The sequence below is a fragment of the Talpa occidentalis genome, unplaced genomic scaffold, assembly GCF_014898055.3.
Source record: "Talpa occidentalis isolate TD23 unplaced genomic scaffold, MPIMG_talOcc4v2.1 talOcc4.7, whole genome shotgun sequence".
Lineage (NCBI taxonomy): Eukaryota > Metazoa > Chordata > Mammalia > Eulipotyphla > Talpidae > Talpa > Talpa occidentalis.
Genome location: NW_023605083.1, coordinates 81,168,728 through 81,189,975, shown reverse-complemented (window position 1 = coordinate 81,189,975; position 21,248 = coordinate 81,168,728). Strand labels below are relative to the sequence as shown.

Below are 21,248 nucleotides of genomic sequence, written 5' to 3'. Positions count from 1 at the left end.
GGGAGGCCCACAAATAAGAAGTTTTAAAAACTGGTGTTAGAAAAACCAGTTTTACCCTCACTCTCATTAAAACAGGGACAGTCTCTCCCAGAAAATCACTAAGATTTTCTCCTATGACTATTAAACAAGCCTGGATAAGGCATCAAAACACAAGGCCTTTTGTAGTAAGAGGTTCATTGACAGGTTAATGGTGTGAGATAAAATAAGTGATCTAAGAAAATTCAGATAAGGCCCCCAATTTGGTTATATTTGAGTTTTATCTTGCTGTAAAATTTATTACTGAGTGACAATGCTGGACAGTACATGGTCCACACCAGGCATGGTATAGCTGGTGAAAAACAAATTTAGCTATTCTCTAAAATTAAATTAAGTAGAATAAAATATGTGGGATAACATTCATCTCAGAGACTTTCCAACTTTAGCCGTGGTACAATTAGCTAAATTATTACTCTCCAACAGGATAAGAACCATATTTGTAACTATAGTATGTAACTAGGAGAATCACTTCCCAAGATGACATGCAAATTGTATGTTTCCTTATCTCATGAACTACAAGAATCTTCAACTATAAAACAGGGTTAAACATTACTTTAAGAGATTAATGATAGAAATACTAAGCACAATATCTGGAATGTGACAGTCCAAAAAAATGATAGCAATTAAATAAAAACAAAATACACTAATCCTTGGTAGCAGTTTTCACTGAGGATTCTTTTTTTTTTTTTTAAGATTTATTTATTTATTTGTTTGTTTGTTTATTTATACAAGCACTGGGTACAGTCAGAAGCGCTGGAGGATGAGAGAATTCACCAGAGCCAGAGCGGGGAACAGAACAGGCAGACTGATGAAATACACTGTTGAGGGGAGCAGCAGGCGTGGCAGGAGAGGTCTGCGTGCCATGTGGGACCCAAGCCCGTGGCAGGGGATCGAACCGGCCTACAGCCCAGCGCTCAACCGCTGCGCCACCAGGGGAAGCCCTCACCAAGGATTCTATCGGAATCACCTGGGCCTCCCTGTTGTCGCAAGGGGTTAAGAGCGTCAGCACTGTGAAGCTTTCTGCAGCTAGAGTTCAATCTCCGGCCAGGGAGGTGACCCACATGACACAGCGAACCTCTCCTACCTCGCCTACTGCTCCCCTCAGCAGTGTATTTCATTCAGTTCGCCTGTTCTGCTCCCCCCTCTGTCTCTGGTGAATCCTCTCACCCCCGTACCTCTGGCCTGTACCCCAGCTCTTGTATGCAGGACAGGCGGACTGAGCGAAATAAATTTATTTATGCATACAACAGCTGGGGTACAGGCCAGAGGTGTGTGGCGGGGGCAGTGAGAGGATTCACCAGAGTCAGAGTGGGGAACAGCACTGAGTGGGGAACAGGCAGATTGACTGAAATACACTGCTGAGGGGAGCAGTGGGTAAGTCAGTAGAGGTCTGCTGCACCATGTGGGTAGCTCCCTGGCCCGGGATTGAACTTGTGCTGCCATGGCTGCAGATTGCTTCATAGATTGTGTCTTAACTCTTGTGCCACCAGGGAGGCCCCTATAAATAAATATATCTTTTAAAAAAAAAATCACTTTGGTGACTTTTTCAAACTCATACCCAAAGCCTCCCTGGTGGCACAGGGGTTAAAGTCTCAATGTTATCAAGCTATCACTAGCCACTGCAGCACAAGTTCCAGTAAGGAGCCAACCCACAAGGTGTAGCAGACATCTCTCTCACCCGCATGCAAGCATTTCATGGAGGGAGTGACCAGGGTTGCCAAATGCTGCAGTTAAGTGATGTCTGCGTTGATGTGTGCTTTGATTTTTAGCTCTCTTGGTTAGTACATTCAGTTGAGTAGTGACTGCATAGGTAAAATTATTTGCCTACATTTAGACAAGAGGGAAAACCCAGACAAGTTGGGTTTTTATTTCAGGTAGTCATGTCAAAAGAAGGTGAGAATATTTTAAGATGGTTAAATGACGTGCAGTGGGATCTAGGCTGGGTTGGAGAAAAGGAGAAAGCTGTCAGGACTGAAGTTCTTGATGTGGTCAGGAATAACCAAGTAAGCTGGAAGGACAGGTGGCTAGGTATTATTTTATTTTAATTTTCCTATTATTTTAATTTTTCTGTTTTTGTATAAACAAAACTTTTTATTAGAAAAATTACCAGAAAATAATTTCAAGTAATAGAACTGTACAGTGTCAAATGTCTAAGTGTATTTTTTTCACACATTTACTAAAACTTATCTTTTTGTATAGTAGTTTGTATCAGTGATTGAGTTCTTAATTTAAATTTGGGCGATTATTTTGAATTTGCAATGTCCATAAAGTTTATTGGGCTGCCTAAAATTTTGCTAGGGCTATCAGAACAGTGAAAAGCTTTATCACTCTCCTAATATGGTAGCAAATCCTAACAGTCCTAACTGCCTAACATGTATTTTGAGTATTTGTGTGCTAATCTTTTTAGTGCTTTTTAAAAATACTTTATTTTTTTAAAAGATTTATTTATTATTTATGCATATGAGAACTGGGGTACAGGCCAGAGGTGCAGAGGGTGAGAGGATTCACCACAGACAGAGTGGGGAACAGAATAGGCAGATCTACTGAAATACACTGCTGAGGGGAGCCGTGGGCAAGACAGGAGAGGTCTGCTGTGCCATGTGGGTAGCTCCCTGGCTGGCTGGGGATTGAACTTAGGCTGCAGAGGCTGCGGGATAGCGTCATAGTGCTTTGCTTATTAATTCCTTGCTCCACCAGGAGGCCCTTAAAAAATATTTTAAAAGTTTTACAAAACAACAACCATTTGTTTGAAAAACAAACAGCAAAAGTATATAAAATTAAAAGTAGGGCCTCCCCGGTGGCGCAGCGGTTGAGCGCTGGGTTGCGAAGCTGCCCGCAGCCTCTGCAGCGCCAGTTCAATCCCCGGCTGCTCCCCGGCCACCAGAGGAGGGTCCCACATGGCGCGCAGACCTCTCCTGCCGCCCGCTGCTCCCCTCAGCAGTGTACTTCGGTCCTTCTGCCTGCTCTGCTCCCCACTCTGGCTCTGGTGAATTCTCTCACCCTCCCATGCTTCTGACTGTACCCAGTGCTTGTATAAATAAATAAATAAATCTTAAAAAAAAAAAAAAAAAGAAATTTCTTAAAAAAAAAAAAAAAGTGATTTTTTTTTTTTCTTTCTCATTCCCATTCTGTAGCAGTAATACCCTTAACATGTTATGTTTTATCCTTCCAGGCTTTTCACCATGCTCAAATAGATATATGTCATTTTTAAAGGGGATCATATAATATAAAGCTTGCTGTGTATGTGTTTTTAATCCAAACTTAAAAAAACTGTAGAAATCAAAATATGTAAAACACTTTATCTGGGATACTTAAATCTGCAAGATCACTTGGCATATCAGTGACAAAACCAGACCCAGATCAAACTTTATTCTTAGATAATGTTCTTTTCCATTACTAATGCCTTTCAGCCTCTCTAAAGGACTCAGGTAGGTAGGTAGGTAGGTAGGTAGGTAGGTAGGTAGGTAGGTAGGTAGGTAGATCGATCTATGTATTTGTTGCTGTTGCTAAATAGACTTTATTTTTAGAACAGGTTTAAGTTCATAGCAAAATGAGAAATTTCCCACATACCTGCACCACACATGCTTCCCCCATATCAAATGCCAGATTATTTTTGTTACTTACAAATTGATGAAGTTACATTGATACATAATTATCACCCAGAGTTCATAGTTTAGGGTTTACTCTTGTGTTACATATTTCCTGGGTTAGGACATGTTTAAATGACATGTACCCACCATTATAGTATTTTACAGGGTAGTTTCAGTGTCTTAAAAATCCTCTGTTCTCTGTATACCCTCCTTTCCTTCCTCCCTTAGCCTCTGGCAACTACTGATCTTTTTATAGTCCGCCTAGTTTTGCTTTTTCTATTTTTTCTCTATTATTAAATATAAATGTTTACCAGTGATCTAAATCTTTCAATTTTTTGTTTAGGTGAGCACTGCTTCAAAAAATGTATCAAAAGCAAAACAATTGATTGAGAAAGCAAAAGCTTTACATATTAGTAGGTCAAAAACTACTGAAGAAACAGCGACACCTTTAAGGCGTTCATCTAGGCGTCAGATGCTTCCTGAAAAGAAGTTGTCGGAAACAGAAGTAAGTATTTCAAATATTAATTGGTATAAACTGTCTTATTCTGCTGTTTGGAGTGGGAGAAGGAAACCTTTATAAATTTGTTTGGTAGAATTATAAGATAGCCTTGTGGTGGTAGAAAGAATACTATTATTTCCTCTCTAAAAGTTTTTGACCCTCTTGCCTCCAGAATACAGTCTGTATCCTTATGAAGTCAAGATCCTTCATAGACTGAATTATATCTTCCCTTTCTTCAAAATAACACCTTCCTCATAAATGTAATTTTTGCTCTAGTCACACTAAATTCCTTTCTGCCTAAGTGGTGCAATTTTTACTATTTTTGGTTTGCAGTCTCAGCTTAAAATATACATTCCAGGTACTCTTTCCTGCCTGATGAATTCCTATGCCAACACTTAGATCCTGGTAAATAACCACTTCCTCTTTTTTATCCTCCCCCCCCACAACAGCTTTATTATAGAAACACAATTCATATACACAACTCACCATTTAAAGTTACAGTTCAGTGACTTTTAGTATATTCACAGAGTATTAAAACATTTCATTAATGCAGGAAAAACTCCCATTTCTCTTCAGATATCACCTCCTAATCTCTCCTCTCCTGGTCCAGTAATCTACATTCTGGCTTTTGATTTGCCTGTTCTGAACTTTAAATATAGATGGCATCATACAATATGTGATCTTTTATGTCTAGCTTATTTCACTAAGCATAATGTTTTCAAGGTTCACCCATGTTGTAGCATCAGTATTTCATTTATTTTTGGTGCCAAAAAATACCCTATTGTATGGACATAGCACATATTATTTTCCCATTCATCATCTGATGGACATTTGGGCTTCCACATTTTTTTTAAAGATTTATTTATACATACAAGAACTGGGGTACAGGCCAGAGTTTTGGGGGGTGAGAGGACTCACCAGAGACAGAGCAGGGAACAGAACAGGCAGAGCGACCTAAATACACTGCTGAGGGGAGCAGCGGGTCAGTCAGGAGAGGTCTGCTGCGCCATGTGGGTCACCTCCCTGGCCAGGGATCAAACTTGTGCTGTAGTGGCTGCGGTGAGTTTCATAGGTGTGTCCTTAACCCCTTGCGCCACCAGGGAGGCCCTGGGCTTCCACTTTTTGACTCTAATGTTTCAATCAGTGTCTGATGAGGACATGTTTGGAGTTGTTAATGATAATTTTCTTATCTAGCACTATAATCCTTTTGGTATTTTAATGATAATTGTATGACATTAATTTTTTTTTGTTATTCTGTCTTAGGACTCTGTAATAATAATAGATTCAAGCCCTACTTCTTTAAAGCATCCAGAGAAAAATCAGAAGAAACTTCCATGTCTGAATGATGTACTAGGAAAAAAACTTAAGACACCTAAAAATGTACATGGTAATGAGATTTAGTAATATTTTGATGAGCATTAAAATGTTTTGGGGGGATTTTAATGTTCTGAATTCTCTAATTTTAATTTCATGTCATAAAATACAAACTTTTAGTTGTAAGAAATATAAGTAAAGTTATAATGTAATGAAGAGTTTTACAAAGGGTAGCAGTGTATTTTAAGTTACAACATTTCTGTCTCTTTTTTTGAAAGCAGAGTTTTGTTTTTTTTTTAAAGGTAATTTTTTTTTTTTTTTGAAGAGGCATATATTTTTATTTATTTATTTATTTGTTTGTTTGTACATGCACTGGGTACAGTCAGAAGCGCGGGAGGGCGAGAGAATTCACCAGAGCCAGAGCGGGGAGCAGAGCAGGCAGAAGGACCAAAGTACACTGCTGAGGGGAGCAGCGGGCGGCAGGAGAGGTCTGCGCGCCATGTGGGACCCTCCTCTGGTGGCCGGGGAGCAGCCGGGGATCGAACCGGCGCCGCAGAGGCCGCGGGCAGCTTCGCAACCCAGCGCTCAACCGCTGAGCCACCGGGGAGGCCCCAGAGTTTTTTTGTTTGTTTGTTTTTTAAGTATTTATTTATTTATTTATTTATTTATTTATTTATTTATTTATACAAGCACTGGGTACATCAGAAGTGTGGGAGGGTGATAGAATTCACCAGAGCCAGAGCGGGGAACAGAACAGGCAGAGTGACGAAGTATACTGCTGAGGGGAGCAGCGGGCGCAGCAGGAGAGGTCTGCCATGCCATCTGGGACTGTTGCCGGCGGCCGGGGATCGAACCGGTACTGCAGGGGCTGCGGGCAGCTTCGCAACCCAGCGCTCAACCGCTGCGCCACCGGGGAGGCCCTAGGTCAATTTTTTAAAAATTTAAATCTTTAGATCTTTCCCTAGACTTATTGACTAAGAATTTCCAGAGTTGATTTGTGGTACTATGTAGTCAAAAAAAAAAAAAAAAAGGAAAAGAAAAGTTCTCCAGAAGAGTCTGAGAGATTCTGGTGTTGAGATTGCCAGGTTAAGAGACCAGGTTATCATTGTCATGGTGGCCCATGGTGGCATCACTCCCACTGCCTATGGTCTACGCTATGCTGAGTACTTGCTGCCTTTGACCAAACGACATGATATAGATATTGACCATTGTCTGGCAAGAAGCTTGATGGCTGTAGACTGGGTGTTGCAGCGCTTGCATTTGCAGTTCGCTGTGCATTTCAGATTTGGAAAACTCTAGAACAAGTAATCACAGAAACTGCAAAGAAGATTTCTGCTCCTAGCCTTTCATCCTACTACAAAGGAAAATTTGAACAGAAATTGAGTAGGCTAGTAGCTAGTCTTATTCTGGGTGTAAGCCCATATGCTGGCAAGACCAAGATTAGAACAGCTCACAGGGGAATCATGATTTTGCATCACCCAGGTAAAAGTGGATCTCCCTAATAGCAGCCAAAAAAAATGAAGCAAAAAACTTGCTAGAAGCAACCACCAAACATTAATACTCAAGAGCTATTCTGAAGGAGAAAATAGGGTAACTTGAAAAAGAAATGACTGCAAGTGAATCTAAACCATGTCCTTCATAATTTTCATACATTTACTGACCACAATCATTTATTCCATGAGCAAGGTATATAATAATAAAAGATTAATAATCATAGTATTATCTAAAAAAAAGACCAGATCATTATATGGAAATTTAAGAGTTAATTTTTTTTAAGTTTGAAAAGATAATTTTAACAGTAACTACAGGTAATTAGTAGAGGTGATAAACATTGATACTAACTTCAATATTTATTTTTCTAAGGAAAAATGAAAGTGGCTCCATTATTTCTTTCCAGAAAAACTCAAAAAACATCTGATCCTGTCCTTGGTTTAGATGAAAGCAGGTTAGTCCAATACAAATTTTAAAATGTCAGGAATGTTTTAAGAAATGTACCAAGTCCTTGACTTTTTTTTTTTAAAAGATTTATTTATTTATGCATCCAAGAACTGGGATGTAGGCCAGAGATGTGGGAGGTGAGGGGATTCACCAGGGTAGGGAGCAGAACAGGTGGATCCACTGAAATACACTGCAGAGGGGAGCAGTGGCTAATCAGGAAAGGCCTGATGTGCCATGTGGGTCAGCGCCCTGGCCAGGGATCGAACTCATGCTGCAGTGGCCGCCAATAGCTTGATTTCACTGTGGTTTTAACCCCTGGGCCACCAGGGAGGCTCTCCTTGACTGTTTTTATGAAAGAGTGCACACCTTTCATGTTGTAGGATTACCCTAAACCTGGATCTGTCTGATCTTTCCTTAAAACAAGAGTTGGCATAGATTCCCATTAGAATAACCACAGAAACCATATGCTGTGCTGCTGTTCTTGGTACATCACAAAGGAAGCATACATGCCCTTGACCCATCACACCACTATTGATGTTAACTTTGAGTAGCTGTTGCAGTCTTTCTTTGTTAGTTGGAAGAGTTTTTATAGTCTCCTTTCACTTACCCTTTTCCTCATGGATTCTTATTTTATTTGGTAAGTTTTAATCCATTAAATATTATTTATTTTATGCTCATTGTTTCTGATTTGGCCGGTGCAAGCCCTTCAGCTTGCTTTCTCTGTCCTTTTGACATAGCCTCATCATTTATTGGACATTTATTATTTTCTGGAGAAGGAAGACAATCCAGGCTTATCTTTTACTTGCCCTGCCCCTGCTCTATAATCAGCCTTTTCTCCAAGGAACCCATTTTTTTAAAAAAGATTTATTTATGCATAAAGGAACTGGGGTATAGGCCAGAGGTGTGGGGGGTAAGAGGATTCACTAGAAACAGAGTGGGGAACGGAACAGGCAGATCTACTGAAATACACTGCTAAGGGGAACTGCGAGCGACACAGGAGAGGTCAGCTGCACCATGTGGATAGCTCCCTAGCCAGCCGGAATATCGAACTCATGTTGCAGAGGCTGTGGATTACTTCGTAGTGCTGTGCTTAACTCCTTGCGCCACTGGGGAGGCCCAAAAGGTATTTGTTTCATAGTTTACTTTTTCCTTTTTTCTCCTTTTCTTAAAAGTCAAGATACAACTGAAAAATCTCAAGATTGTGAAGTTCAGTTTAAAGCAAAGCGTGACTTTTTAATGAGTGGTTTGCCAGATTTGTTGAAACGACAAATTGCAAAGAAAGCTGCTGTACTCGATGTGTACAATGCAGTGAGTACCAGTTTCCAGAGAGTTGTTCATGTACAACAAAAAGATGATGGTAAGCTTATTATTACTGAATATTTGCTTTTAAGATGTTAGAAGTAATATGAAACCATTTAAGTTGGTTTAATATGATTGTAGTGGGAATTCAAAGGAGGTTCATTCTGTCTTCCTCATCTTGGGACTCAACTTTTTAAGACTGGGGCGTAGAGGCAAGAAAGCCATTCTCATGCTATGCCATGAAAGAATATGCCACGGAAGAATAGGCAAGGGTTTGGGAGCGCAAGTGAATGTCGTTCTCCAGAGAAACACTGTGTTCTAAAAGGACTAGTTTCTGAAGTCATAGCCTGTGTGTAAACAGATCATCTTTAGTAATTTCTTTAAAAAAAAAAAAAAAAGATTTATTTATTTGTACAAGAACTTGGGTACAGAGGCGTGGGAGGGTGAGAGAATTCACCAGAGACAGAGCGGGGAACAGAACAGGCAGACGGACCGAAGACATTGCTGAAGGGAGCAGCAGGTGAGACAGGAGAGGTCTGCTGCGCCATGTGGGTTTCTCCCTGGCCGGCTGGGAATCGAACCCACGCTGCAGAGGCTGTGGACAGCTTCACAATGCCCACTCAACCCACTGCGCCACCAGGGAGGCCCCTTTAGGAATTTCTCAGTGGAGCTCCATCTGTTCTTTTCCCATCTACTGCTGAATGTTAAAAGGAAATCTGTTTTCCCAGTCTCAAAAACAGCTTTTGCTGTTTAGTAGCATGTAAATATCTTCTGGAATAGGTAACAAGTAGTAGGACCTTGTAGCTCTAGTTCATCCTTTTCTCTCATGTACTCTGCACAGAAGCAAGCTGTTTTCACAAGCCTTTTTGTATGGTGGTATTAGCTTGATAATAATCTAATTCTCTGTGGATTCAAATGCTCTAGCAATCAGTATTTATTTGTTTCTTAATTACTGATAAATGTACAAAGCCTTATACTTTGTTGTTGTCCTACCTAGAGTTTTTTGTGTGTGTGAACAAAAACAATTTTATTGTCAGCTGGCTTTGTGGTTTGGTTTAGTGTACTCCATCTACTCATGAAATGTACACTGTGTCTGTTCTCTTTTATTTCTTATCCTTTTGTGATTCTGACCTTCATGTTTTTTTGAATTTTGTTCAGCCTGTCTTGTCTGGGGAGTTTCCCAGCCAGTCTTACATTAGTTGATGGAGCCTTTCTTGTTATTTTCCTAGTTCAAATTTATATAGCATTTTCCTATTTTGTATAGAAGAACTGGGGTGTAGGCTGGAGATTCAGGGAGTGAGAGGATTCACCAGACACAGAGCGGGGAGCAGAGCAGGTGGATTTACTGAAATACACTGCTAAGGTGAGCAGCAGGCAAGATAGGAGAGGTCTGCTGTACTATGTGGGTTAGCCACCTGGCCAGGGATTGAACTCAGGCCACCACGGTGGGCCGTCATGGTGATAGCGCTGAGATTTAACCTGTAGGCCACCAGGGAGACCCTATATAACATTTTCTTTTTTTTTTCTTTTTTTTTTTAAAGATAGATTTGTTTATGCATACAAGAACTGGGGTACAGGTCAGAGGTGTAGGGGGTGAGAGATTCACCAGAAACAGAGTAGGGAATAGAACAGGAAGATTGACTGAAATACACTGCTGAGGGGAGCAGCAGGCGAGTCAGGAGAGGTCTGCTGCACCACGTGGATAAGCTCCCTGGCCGGGGATCAAACTCATGCTGCAGTGGCTGCAGATAGCTTCTTAGGTTGCGTCTTAAACCCCTTACGCCACCATGGAGGCCCCTATATAGCATTTTCTAATAGTTTTTTTAAGTATGGGAATTAATTATGCTTTTCTTCCCTGATTTTTGATAAACTTGTTTTTATAGGAGTGTTACTGTAAAACTTCGCATATCTATTTGTGCATGAACAGATGAAACAAGCATGGAGAACTTCTCTCTGTTTAAACCTTAGTAGTTATTTGATACTTAGCGTTGTCTGCCATTTTGCTGAGCACTTCATACACACATCTAATTTAATTTCTGTAACAACTCCAGGAAATTTACAGATGACAAATCTAAGGTTTAGGATCTTGACTATACTCACATAGCTAGTAAGTGACAAAATCTGAATTTGAATCCAGCTATGAGTTCAAAGTTTAAACTTTAAATCAGACTGCTAACTGCCCCTGAAATTTTAACCCTCAGAAACAAGTTTAATTTAAAGAGAGAGAAAATTTGCTAATTTTTACTTATTTTTAACATTTGGGAGGGAAGGGTAGGTCATTTCTACTACTTGTATTTGTTGGAGGTGAGAATTGTTTCCTGTGAATTCAACTGGGTTGTGTTACTCTGTGTTAACTATGTAAAGGTTGTCAGTCTCATATTTACAAATTGGCAATAAATGGATAGTATGTATATGGAAAGTAATTAAGATAATTTTTCTTTTTTTCTTAGGATGCCACTTATGGCATTTGAGACCACCCACGTGTACTCTCTTAAATAAATTGAAGGAACTGAATACTAAAGTAATAGATCTTTCAAAATATGTCATGGCTCTTGGTGAATTTTCAACACTGAATTCAAATTTGAAAAGTAATAATTCTGCTATTGTGGTAAGTGTTAGAGAGCTCATCTATTGTAAGGTGTTTTTTATGTCTTTCAGATGGATAGACAGACAGATATTAGAGCATAAATTTACTTTTTTTCTAGAGTGTAGTTTTTTGTTTTTTTGTTTTTTATACAATAGCTGGGGCACAGGCCAGAGGTGCGGGAGGGTGAGAGGACTCACCAGAGACAGGAGAGGTCTGCCGTGCCATGTGGGAATCTCCCTGGCTGTCTGGGAATCAAACCCGCACTGCACAGGTTGCAGACAGCTTCACAGCGCTGCACTCAACCTGCTGCACCACCAGGGAAGCCCTCGAGTGCAGTTTTTAAAAAGTCCCTGTTGAAGTACATATCTCTTTTAAATACTCCTACGGCTTTAAAAACATAGCAGGAATTAACAGTAGCTAGCTCCAAAAGAATACTATATCACATTTAGATAATTTATAAGTCAGCATGATAATCTGATAAATGTGTAAAGTATAATTGGTTGAAAGAAAGAACACTAAAAATGAGAATTCTCTCTCTCAGCTGTGCAAATACAGTTCTGTGAAGGTTGTATTTGGTGACATTACTCTTTTATTTTTTAAAGATTTTATTTATTTATACATACAAGGACTGGGGTGTAGGCCAGAGGTTCGGGGCGAGAGGATTCACTAGAGAGAGTGGGAAGTAGAACAGACAGGTCTGCTGAAATATACTGCTGAGGGGAACAGCAGGCGAGACAGGAGAGATCTGCTGTGCCATGTGGGTTAGCTCCCTGGCAATAGTGATGATAGCACTGAGTCTTAACCCCTAGGCTGCCAGGGGTGGTGACATTGGTGACATTACTCTTTTTTTTTTAAATTTATTTATTTATACAAGCACTGGGCACAGTCAGAAGCAAGGGAGGGTGAGAGAATTCACCAGAGCCAGAACGGGGAACAGAACAGGCAGACTGACAAAATACACTGCTGAGGGGAGCAGCAGGCGCGGCAGGAGAGGTCTGTCGTGGTATGTGGGACCCTCACCAACGGCCTGGGATCAAACTGGCGCTGCAGAGGCCGTGGGCAGCCTCGCAGCCCAGTACTCAACCACTGCGCCACCAGGGGAGGCCCTGGTGACATTACTCTTAAACTTATATTTAGCTAAAGTTAATCTTTCATTGATATGGGCTTAATATAGATGGAAAGTAATTTGAAGTGTTGTGATTTACATTAACAAGTGTTGTCTGTATTGAGAGCACTTTATTCTTTACAGCAGTTTATGGGGAGAAGGAAAGATTTGACTGAGGAAGTAAGAAATCTTTTGCTGGAGGAAATTGGGTGTTCAAATCCTGAATTTTCTTTGAAGAAATACTTTCCTTTGCTTCTAAAAAAACGAACTGAGCACCAGCTACTTTCTGTGTGTCATCCTAAACAAGGTTAGTGCTAATTATCATTTATGTTAACACTTCAACTTTGAAAACACTAAGACTTAGCCATGATCTCTTGGAGATGGTTACCACAGAGACAACATTACCTGTAGAAGAATTTTTCAACCAAAATTAAGCATGGTTCAATGCGGTGTTGGTCCCTCCCAGCTTTCAGAGATTAAAGACAGTTCATATTAAAATATTAGTAGTTCACTAAAGGAAAACCTTAGATGAGATAATTTGAATGTATTTTCACTTCAAAAGTGAGTCCCACAAGATATCCAGATTGTCTCCAGTATGTCTCATTTGATTCTTGCCTTTTCATTTTATGAAGACTATTTTCAGGTGGTATTAAGATTATTAGGTATTTAAATTTTTTTGTTGATTGTAACTACATGCATTTCTGTAATTCCCAAAATAGAAGGTCCACAATTGGAGCCAGATGTCAATCAAAAAGAAACCAAAAGGAAACGAGTAGAAACAGCAAATCATAAGTCAAAAAGAAAGAGACCAAATGAATACTCAGAAAGCCCAAAAAAGATAAATGGGAAGCCAGAAGAACTTGACAAAAGAAACAGCTCCAGTGGGACAAAACTCGATTCGTCCAAAGATCCATTTTCTAAAACATCCAGGAAGAAACAAACTGCTTCGAGTACAGTATGTAAAGTGGAAACAGAAGTAGTTGAAGATTGTGATATTCTGATAATACATGATGACGAATCTACATCGGAAATACCTTCTGTTTCTGGTAAATCAGACTTTTCACCCTCTGGTCCTTCTTCTTTCTTGGTTTCTGTTGGTTTTTTAGGGTATGCTCAGTGAAGCCTTTGAACAATGTATTATATAGTTTAAAAATTCTTTTTCAAGTATTTTATTTATTTATGCATACAGGAACTGGGATACAGGCCAGAGGTGTGGGGTGAGAGGATTCATCAGAGATAGAGTGGGGAACAGAACAGGCAGATCTACTGAAATACACTGCTGAGGGGAGCAGCGGGTGAGACAGTAGAGGTCTGCTGTGCCATGTGGGTAGCTCCCTGGCTGGGGATTGAACTCGGGCTGCAGATAGCTTCATAGGTTGCTTCTTAACCCCTTGCACAACCAGGGAGGCCCTATATAGTTTAAAAATATATTTCAATATTATAGAATATCTCCTGTCATTTTTTTAAAATTATTTTCATCACCTACTCTACTAAATGAAGTATAGTTTCCCTTCTCCCTAGAAATTCCACAGGAATTTTGCTTTTGTTCTATAGATTAATTTGGAGTAAATTGTCATTTTTATTATATTCAGTCTCTCAAGTGGGAGTGTATGATTTCCATTTACTCATGTTGACTTAGTAGGATGTTGACATGTATCTTTTCAGTGGTCAAAATAGGCTCCACTAAAATTATACTGCCTTTGGATTATTTTGTATGAGACTGTGCTTTTGAATTTTACTGTCGTGACATTTATTGTGGCTAGTTTTTAAAGGGGAAGGATTTTGATATGAAGCATTTTAAAAATAATGTTAAGTTTTAAAGGTCTTTTTGGCATTTTTAAAATATAAATATTTGTACAAATACTTATTGCATGAAACAATAATGTAAATAGTTAAGAATACATGCTATGTCAAGAACAAATACACACATATATATATATATTTTTTTTTTCTTTAGATTCTGGAATTGAAGACATGCTGTGGACAGAAAAGTATCAACCTCAGAACTCCAGTGAACTCATAGGCAATGAACTTGCTATAAAAAAGTTATATAGGTTGGTAAAATTTGTAAAGGAATTGAGAAATAGTTTATGAATTTAGTTTTACTAATTTGTTTGTACTAAAGTCTAGAATTTGTAAGTTCAACACTATGAGGGTAAATTCTATCATCGCATCTCAGAACTGAGGTATGAGGCCTAGAGAAGTTGAGTTATTTGTTCAAGGTCATAAGCTAGGAAGTGATATAGCTGGACTTTGAGTGCAAGCAGTCTAGCTCCAGTCTAGAACTTAATCTTCCTACTTATCCTTAGTATTGTATATCACACATCTTTCCTGACATCATACAATCTACCTTATTTCTTTACAGTATTCTGTTTTCTTAGATGTAACTCCCTGCAACCGCCTGTACTTTTAGGTTTTTCCCTTTGAAGGCTAATGCAATCAGTGTTATGATGAATATCTTTGCAGATGTGATCTTGTGTATGTGGGCAAAAATTATTTTAAAATATTCATGCCCATGTAAAAAAGACTTTATTTACTGTTTAGTTGATTCAAAAGCACCAGGAAGTACTTTAAAACTAATGATATGCCATAACTTTCCCTCACAATCATTTCAGCATATAGTCTTAAGACAGAGCTATATTCTATGGGTTATTTTTATTAACATATATTTTCTTACGACAGTTGGTTGAAAGACTGGAAAAAAAGAGCTGAATTGGAAGAAAGACAAAATTTGAAGGGAAAGAGAGAAGAGAAACAGGAAAAACAGGAAGGTATTTTGAGTTATTTTTTCCATTTCACTGAACATATTTAGAGTTAGATTAGCTAAATTTCTGTAAGATGTCTTAATTAGTATTTTATATTTGGTTTTCTAGTTTTTCTAAATTAGATTTCCAGCATTTATTGGCAAGAAGTTTGTGAGACATGATGATTAGCTTTTGTGAGGTAGAATTGTTGCTTAAGCAATTCTCATTTTATATGCATTTGAATAATTTTTCAGACTTGTCGGAGAGCATAGATTTTAAAGACAGTTTAGGCGATGAAGAAGAGACTCGTCTTTGCAATACTGTTCTCATAACAGGGCCAACAGGAGTGGGGAAAACTGCTGCAGTGTATGCTTGTGCTCAGGAGCTTGGATTTAAGGTTAGTAATAGCTAAGTAGAAGAATATTAATGTAATAATTACCCTTACAGTGCAAGAAAATATGAACCATTCTACCCTGTTTTTTTATATATTCTTTTAGATATTTGAAGTGAATGCCTCATCTCAGCGCAGTGGTAGACAAATTCTATCTCAGCTGAAGGAAGCTACTCAGTCCCATCAAGTAGACAAGCAAGGTGTAAACTCACAAAAGCCTTGTATTTTTAATAACTACAACTTAGGCAAGTCACCCAGTAAGTAAATTATTTTTCTTACTTTTGAGAAAAATTAAAATAATTTTTGTAATCAGCTTTTTGCCACTTTTTATCTTTTCCTATACATACACATACCATTTTAAACAATATTATTTTAACTCATTAACTTTTTTAAACAATTCTCAAGACCGTAATAAAATTTTACCCACATATATTTCAATTTGTATCTCTAGCTGATAAGGACATCTTAAAAAGCATTACCACAGTACCATAATCAGACCTGAGAAAATTAGTTCTCCTCCTTAATGTGATTTAATTGTCTCATTTTGGTTTTCTTTTCACAAATGTTTTGTTCAAATCGGGATCCAAACAAGGTCCACAATTACATTTAATGTCTGTTAAATTTTGTTAATCTCTAACCATTCCTTTATTCATTCTTTTCGTGTCATTTGTTTGTTAAAGAACCTGGTCATTTATCATAGAATTTCCATATTTGGGATTTTGCTGATTGTATCTTCAGTTAACATGTTTCTCTTCTTTATATTTCTTGTAAATTGGTAGTTAAATTTGTGGGCTTGATTCACTTCAGGTTCCATTGGGGACCAGCATACAGACACAGGAGGGACTGTGCACCTCCTGTGTTATCATAGCAGTAGATGCATAACAACTGGTTACCCAACTTTGATTTTAAAATTGATTGATGAGTTCAGTTGTTTTCACTTGAACCCATGTATTACAAAGTTCCCCCATCCCTCTCTTATCTGGTGGTATTTTGTAGTTAATGATCTTTGTCTAGTAGACTCATTATTTCATTAGGAGTTAGAAAAACTGATTTTTGTAATTCATTCAGTCTTTCTGAATTTATTAGTTAGAATACTAAGAAGCACTTTTCCTCGTCAACTATTTTGAAATAGTTTGTATAGGAAAGGTACAGGAAATGCTTCATTCTTTCCTTTTATTTATCAGTGCTTAGAGTAATGGTGCCTAGCAGCCTCTGAAACAGACGAATGAGTTTTTTTGTAGTGTTGTTTTTTTGTTTTTTAAGCATTTGAATTTGTATAGATTTGTGTGTGTTTATAATTTTTGTTTCAAGCTTTCAGTATCATTTGTCTTTGATGCTTTTGAATTTTCATCACTAATTTTAAGCAATTATATCATGTGTATCATGTGTACTTTGGGATTTGTTGAACTTCTTGAATATGTGTGGGTTCATACTTTTCGTTAGATTTGGGGAATTTTTAACCATTATTTCTTCAAATGTTTTTTCTGTCCTCACCTACTTTAGTGACTCCAACTATAAATTAATAAAATTACAGGCCTCGCTGGTGGCCTAGAGGTTAAGTCTCAGCGCTATCACCACTGTTGCCTGAGTTCAATCCCCAGCCAGGGTTCTAACCCATATACGGTACTGCAGACCTCTCCTGACTTGCCAGCTGCTCCCCTTAGCAGTGTATTTCAGTAAATCCACTTGTTCTGCTCCCTACTTTCTCTGGTGAACACACACACACACACACACACACACACACACACAACCTCTAGCCTATACCCCAGCTCTTCTGTGCAAAATATATACATACACACATACACACATTAATAAAATTGAATCAAGGTATCTCCTAAGCATCTTAAAGTAAAAATTGGCAAGTATTTTCTAAAATTAAATTTCGGACTGATATCCGTCCATGAGTAAGCAATCCTTGGTTTATGTCAAAATAAGTAAATAAGGGCAAAATACTGTTACATTTTTATAAATTGAAATATATTCCATATAAGAAAATATTTTTTCTTTTTTTAATTTAAATTTTATTTTTATATTCCCCATATAATTACAACCCCCTTATTTTGACCCCAATCCCTCCTTTCCCCACCCCCCAACCCCCATAGAGTGTCTCTGGTTCATAGTTATTTGTTGATTTTGATTTTCACTTTCTTATAGTTATTCATTTTCCTGGTCCCTTATTTAAGTTTTCTAGATTCCTGCTATGAGTGAGACCATCTGGTATTTTTCTTTTCTTTCTGGCTTATTTCGCTGAGCATGAGCCCTTCCAGCGCCATCCATGTTGCTGCAAATTGCATGTGTTTTAACATCTTTTTTGAATGCTGAGTAATATTCCATGGTGTATATGTACCACATCTTCTTGATCCGGTCATCTATTTTTGGGCATTTGGGTTGTTTCCAAAGCTTAGCTATTGTAAACAGTGCTGCTATAAACATAGGGGTGCAGGTGCTCTTTGGAATTGATGTTGCTGTGTCCTTTGGGTAAATACCTAGGAGTGGAATTGCTGGATCATATAGGGAAGCTCTATATTTAGTAGGTCCAGAAATCTCCACACAGCTCTCCATAGTGGTTGGACCAGTTTGCACTCCCACCAACAGTGCAGGAGAGTCCTTTTTCTCCACAACCTCACCAACATTTTTTTTCATATGCCTGCTGGCCATTTGCATTTTCTCTTCAGAGAAGTTTCTTTTTAGCTCTTCTGCCCATTTTTTGACTAGATTGTTTTCTTTGTTTTTGTTGAGTCTCATCAGCTCTTTGCAGATTTTTGTGATCAGTCCTTTATCATTAGTGTTGTGTGCAAAAATGTTCTCCCAGTCAGTGGAGTTTCTCTTTGTTTTTGTTATTGTATCTTTTGCTGTGCAGAAGCTCTTTAATTTGATGTAGTCCCAGCTGTTTATCTTTGCCTTCACTATCACTGCTTTGGGTGATGTGTTTGTAAAGATGTCTTGATGTGCATATCACGTAGTGTTTCACCTATATTTCCTTCTATGTATTTTATGGTTTCAGGTCTTATGTCTAGTTCTTTAATCCATTTTGAGTTGGTTTTTTTGCATGGTATTAGGTAGTAGTTAAGCTTCATTCTTTTGCATGTAGCGACCCAGTTTTCCCAGCACCATTTATTGAACAAACTTTCTTTGCTCCAATGCATATTCTTTGCTCCTTTGTCAAAGATTAGTTGAGCATAAATCTGTGGGTTTATTTCTGGATTTTCTATTCGATTCCATTGGTCTGTGTGTCTGTTCTGGTTCCAATACCATGCAGTTTTTTTTTTTTTTTTTAATAATAAATTTTATTTTTATATTCCCCCATACAACTGCACATGCCCCATTCTGACCCCAATCCCTCCCCTCCCGGCCCCCACCCCCCAAAAAGTGTCTCTGGTTCATAGTTTTTTGTTGATTTTGATTTTTGATTTTCACTTTCTTATAGTTATTCATTTTCCTGATCCCTTATTTAAGTTTTCTAGATTCCTGCTATGAGTGAGACCATCCGGTATTTTTCTTTTTCTTTTTGGCTTATTTCGCTGAGCATGATCCCTTCCAGCGCCATCCATGTTGCTGCAAATTGCATGTGTTTATCTTTTTTGAATGCTGAGTAATATTCCATGGTATATATGTACCACATCTTCTTGATCCAGTCATCTATTTTTGGGCTTTGGGGCTGTTTCCAAAGCTTAGCTATTGTAAATAGTGCTGCTATAAACATAGGGGTGCAGGTGTTCTTTGGAATTACCATGCAGTTTTGATGATTATGTCTTTGTAGTATAGTTTGAAGTCTGGGCGTGTGATGCCTCCATTCCCTTTTTTTTCAGGAGAGCTTTGGCTATTCGGGGTTTTTGGTGATTTCATATGAATTTCATCAATAATTGTTCTATTTTAAAGAAATATTCTTAAGATTAATTTCTTTTTGTATTAAAATGTGCTTTTTTTATGAAATGATGATGATTATGTCCGATTTTTTCAGACTCAAAAATATGACAAGATCCATAGAGATAGGGCCTCCCCGCTGACGCAGCGGTTGAGCGCTGGGTTGCGAAGCTGCCCGCAGCCTCTGCAGCGCCAGTTAAATGCCCGGCTACTCCAGGCCACCGGAGGAGGGTCCCACATGGCGCACAGACCTCTCCTGCCGCCCGCTGCTCCCCTCAGCAGTGTACTTCGGTCCTTCTGCCTGCTCTGCTCCCCGCTCTGGCTCTGGTGAATTCTCTCACCCTCCTGCGCTTCTGACTGTACCCAGTGCTTGTATAAATAAATAAATAAATAAATCTTTAAATAAATCTTTAAATAAATCTTTAAATAAATAAATAAATAAATAAATAAATAAATAGAAAGGGGAAAAAAAGATCCATAGAGATAGAGAGTACATAAAGAGAATAGGAAACAGCCATGGAATTCTGTGCATATAATGGTACAGGAAGATCTTGTTGTAAGACTATATGAAAATAATTAGGACTTGTAACAACTGAATCAGGATACTTAGAGAAGAAATGCTCTGAAATAAACCGCCAGGCTTCTGAGGAATCAAACCATTTATATTTTATCTTTGTATCCATCTCATAGTTTCTTAGAAAAACTTACTATTTTCTTTCAATATCAGGTTACTCTCAGCTGGACAACAAAGTAATAATGTACCATTATCACCTTTCCTTCAGTCTCTTCTAACCTTAGGCAGATGTAAAGAAAGTGAATATTACTTGTTTCAAGAATGTATATTTCTCCTTCAGTGCTTTAATGAATAAACAAAAAAAATAAAAAAAAAGAATGTATATTTCTTTGGTAAAGAGTGCCTTTTACAAATGACTGGTTTTAGTTTCTCTACTGTTTGAATAACCATTAATATTTGAGTATACAGTGTAGATGAATGTGAGGATGAAAGAAAATTTCCGTATTCTTTATTTTAACTGGTAAGAGTTAACTTACTAATTATAGACTGGATAACTAAGTTATATACCACTTATAGACTAGATAACTTAGTCTTGCCATATGTTTACATTTTAGAATTTTTCTCATTAAATATAATTTGTTTTTGGCAGAAAAATTAAACTCACCTAAGAAAGTTGTTACCTCACCCAGGAAATTTTCTTCATCATCACCAAAAAGCAGTGGACCAAAGCGAGCTCTTCCACCTAAAACTTTGGCAAATTATTTTAAAGTATCTTCCAAGCCAAAAAAAAATGAAGAAATAGGAGCACTTCTGGAAAATAATAAAGGTAAGACACTAAATCACAAGTTTGATTTGACATTTTAAAATACTAGTCTACTGTGATACATAAATATTTGATCATATTTCATGGTTCCTATTACTGTTTTCAACTGTACTGACATTTTTGTTTTGATACTTTGTTTTAGTTTTGCTAGGGGATTTCAGTTTGAGAGCTTCTATCAAAACCTCAGTATCCAATGTTCTATTAAAAATTGATTTTATCTAAAATATTTTATTTATGCAGGAGTCAAAAATTCTCTTGAACTGAAACAAAATATTCAGACTAAGTCTATTGGTGCAACTAGTTCAAATGTCAAAGAATCTGGAGCTGAGGAACTCAACAGGAAAAATGCAACATGTCTTATTCTTTTTGAGGAGGTAGGTTTTCAGATGTGTACATTCCCAATGGGTCATGATAAAGACTTATGCAAAAGGTTACCATATATTTTACTGTAAAGGATTAGCCAAGGAAGTTAGAAATACTTGTATCTATTTTGATATTAAAGCAAATAAAAAGGTCAACCATGGAAGAATTTTTCTAGAAGATG

General features: G+C 38.0%; 1 protein-coding gene and 1 pseudogene across 4 annotated transcripts in view; both read left to right on the top strand.

Annotated features, from left to right (window-relative positions):
• ATAD5 (ATPase family AAA domain containing 5) overlaps positions 1 to 21,248 on the top strand; it is a 42,487-nt gene that overhangs the window by 8,725 nt on the left and 12,514 nt on the right. For 3 of the 4 annotated variants that reach the window (XM_054688753.1, XM_054688754.1, XM_037492623.2), the window contains exons 4-16: positions 3,970 to 4,131; positions 5,389 to 5,512; positions 7,303 to 7,384; positions 8,550 to 8,734; positions 11,127 to 11,284; positions 12,513 to 12,675; positions 13,088 to 13,414; positions 14,326 to 14,422; positions 15,051 to 15,139; positions 15,367 to 15,509; positions 15,610 to 15,760; positions 20,531 to 20,707; positions 20,945 to 21,078. In XM_054688753.1, the coding sequence (XP_054544728.1) occupies positions 3,970 to 4,131; positions 5,389 to 5,512; positions 7,303 to 7,384; positions 8,550 to 8,734; positions 11,127 to 11,284; positions 12,513 to 12,675; positions 13,088 to 13,414; positions 14,326 to 14,422; positions 15,051 to 15,139; positions 15,367 to 15,509; positions 15,610 to 15,760; positions 20,531 to 20,707; positions 20,945 to 21,078 (1,992 nt within the window). The remainder of the gene's footprint in view (positions 1 to 3,969; positions 4,132 to 5,388; positions 5,513 to 7,302; positions 7,385 to 8,549; positions 8,735 to 11,126; positions 11,285 to 12,512; positions 12,676 to 13,087; positions 13,415 to 14,325; positions 14,423 to 15,050; positions 15,140 to 15,366; positions 15,510 to 15,609; positions 15,761 to 20,530; positions 20,708 to 20,944; positions 21,079 to 21,248) is intronic. The other variant, XM_054688752.1, reaches the window with a different exon arrangement.
• On the top strand, positions 6,476 to 7,271 carry LOC119231011 (dnaJ homolog subfamily C member 15-like; annotated as a pseudogene).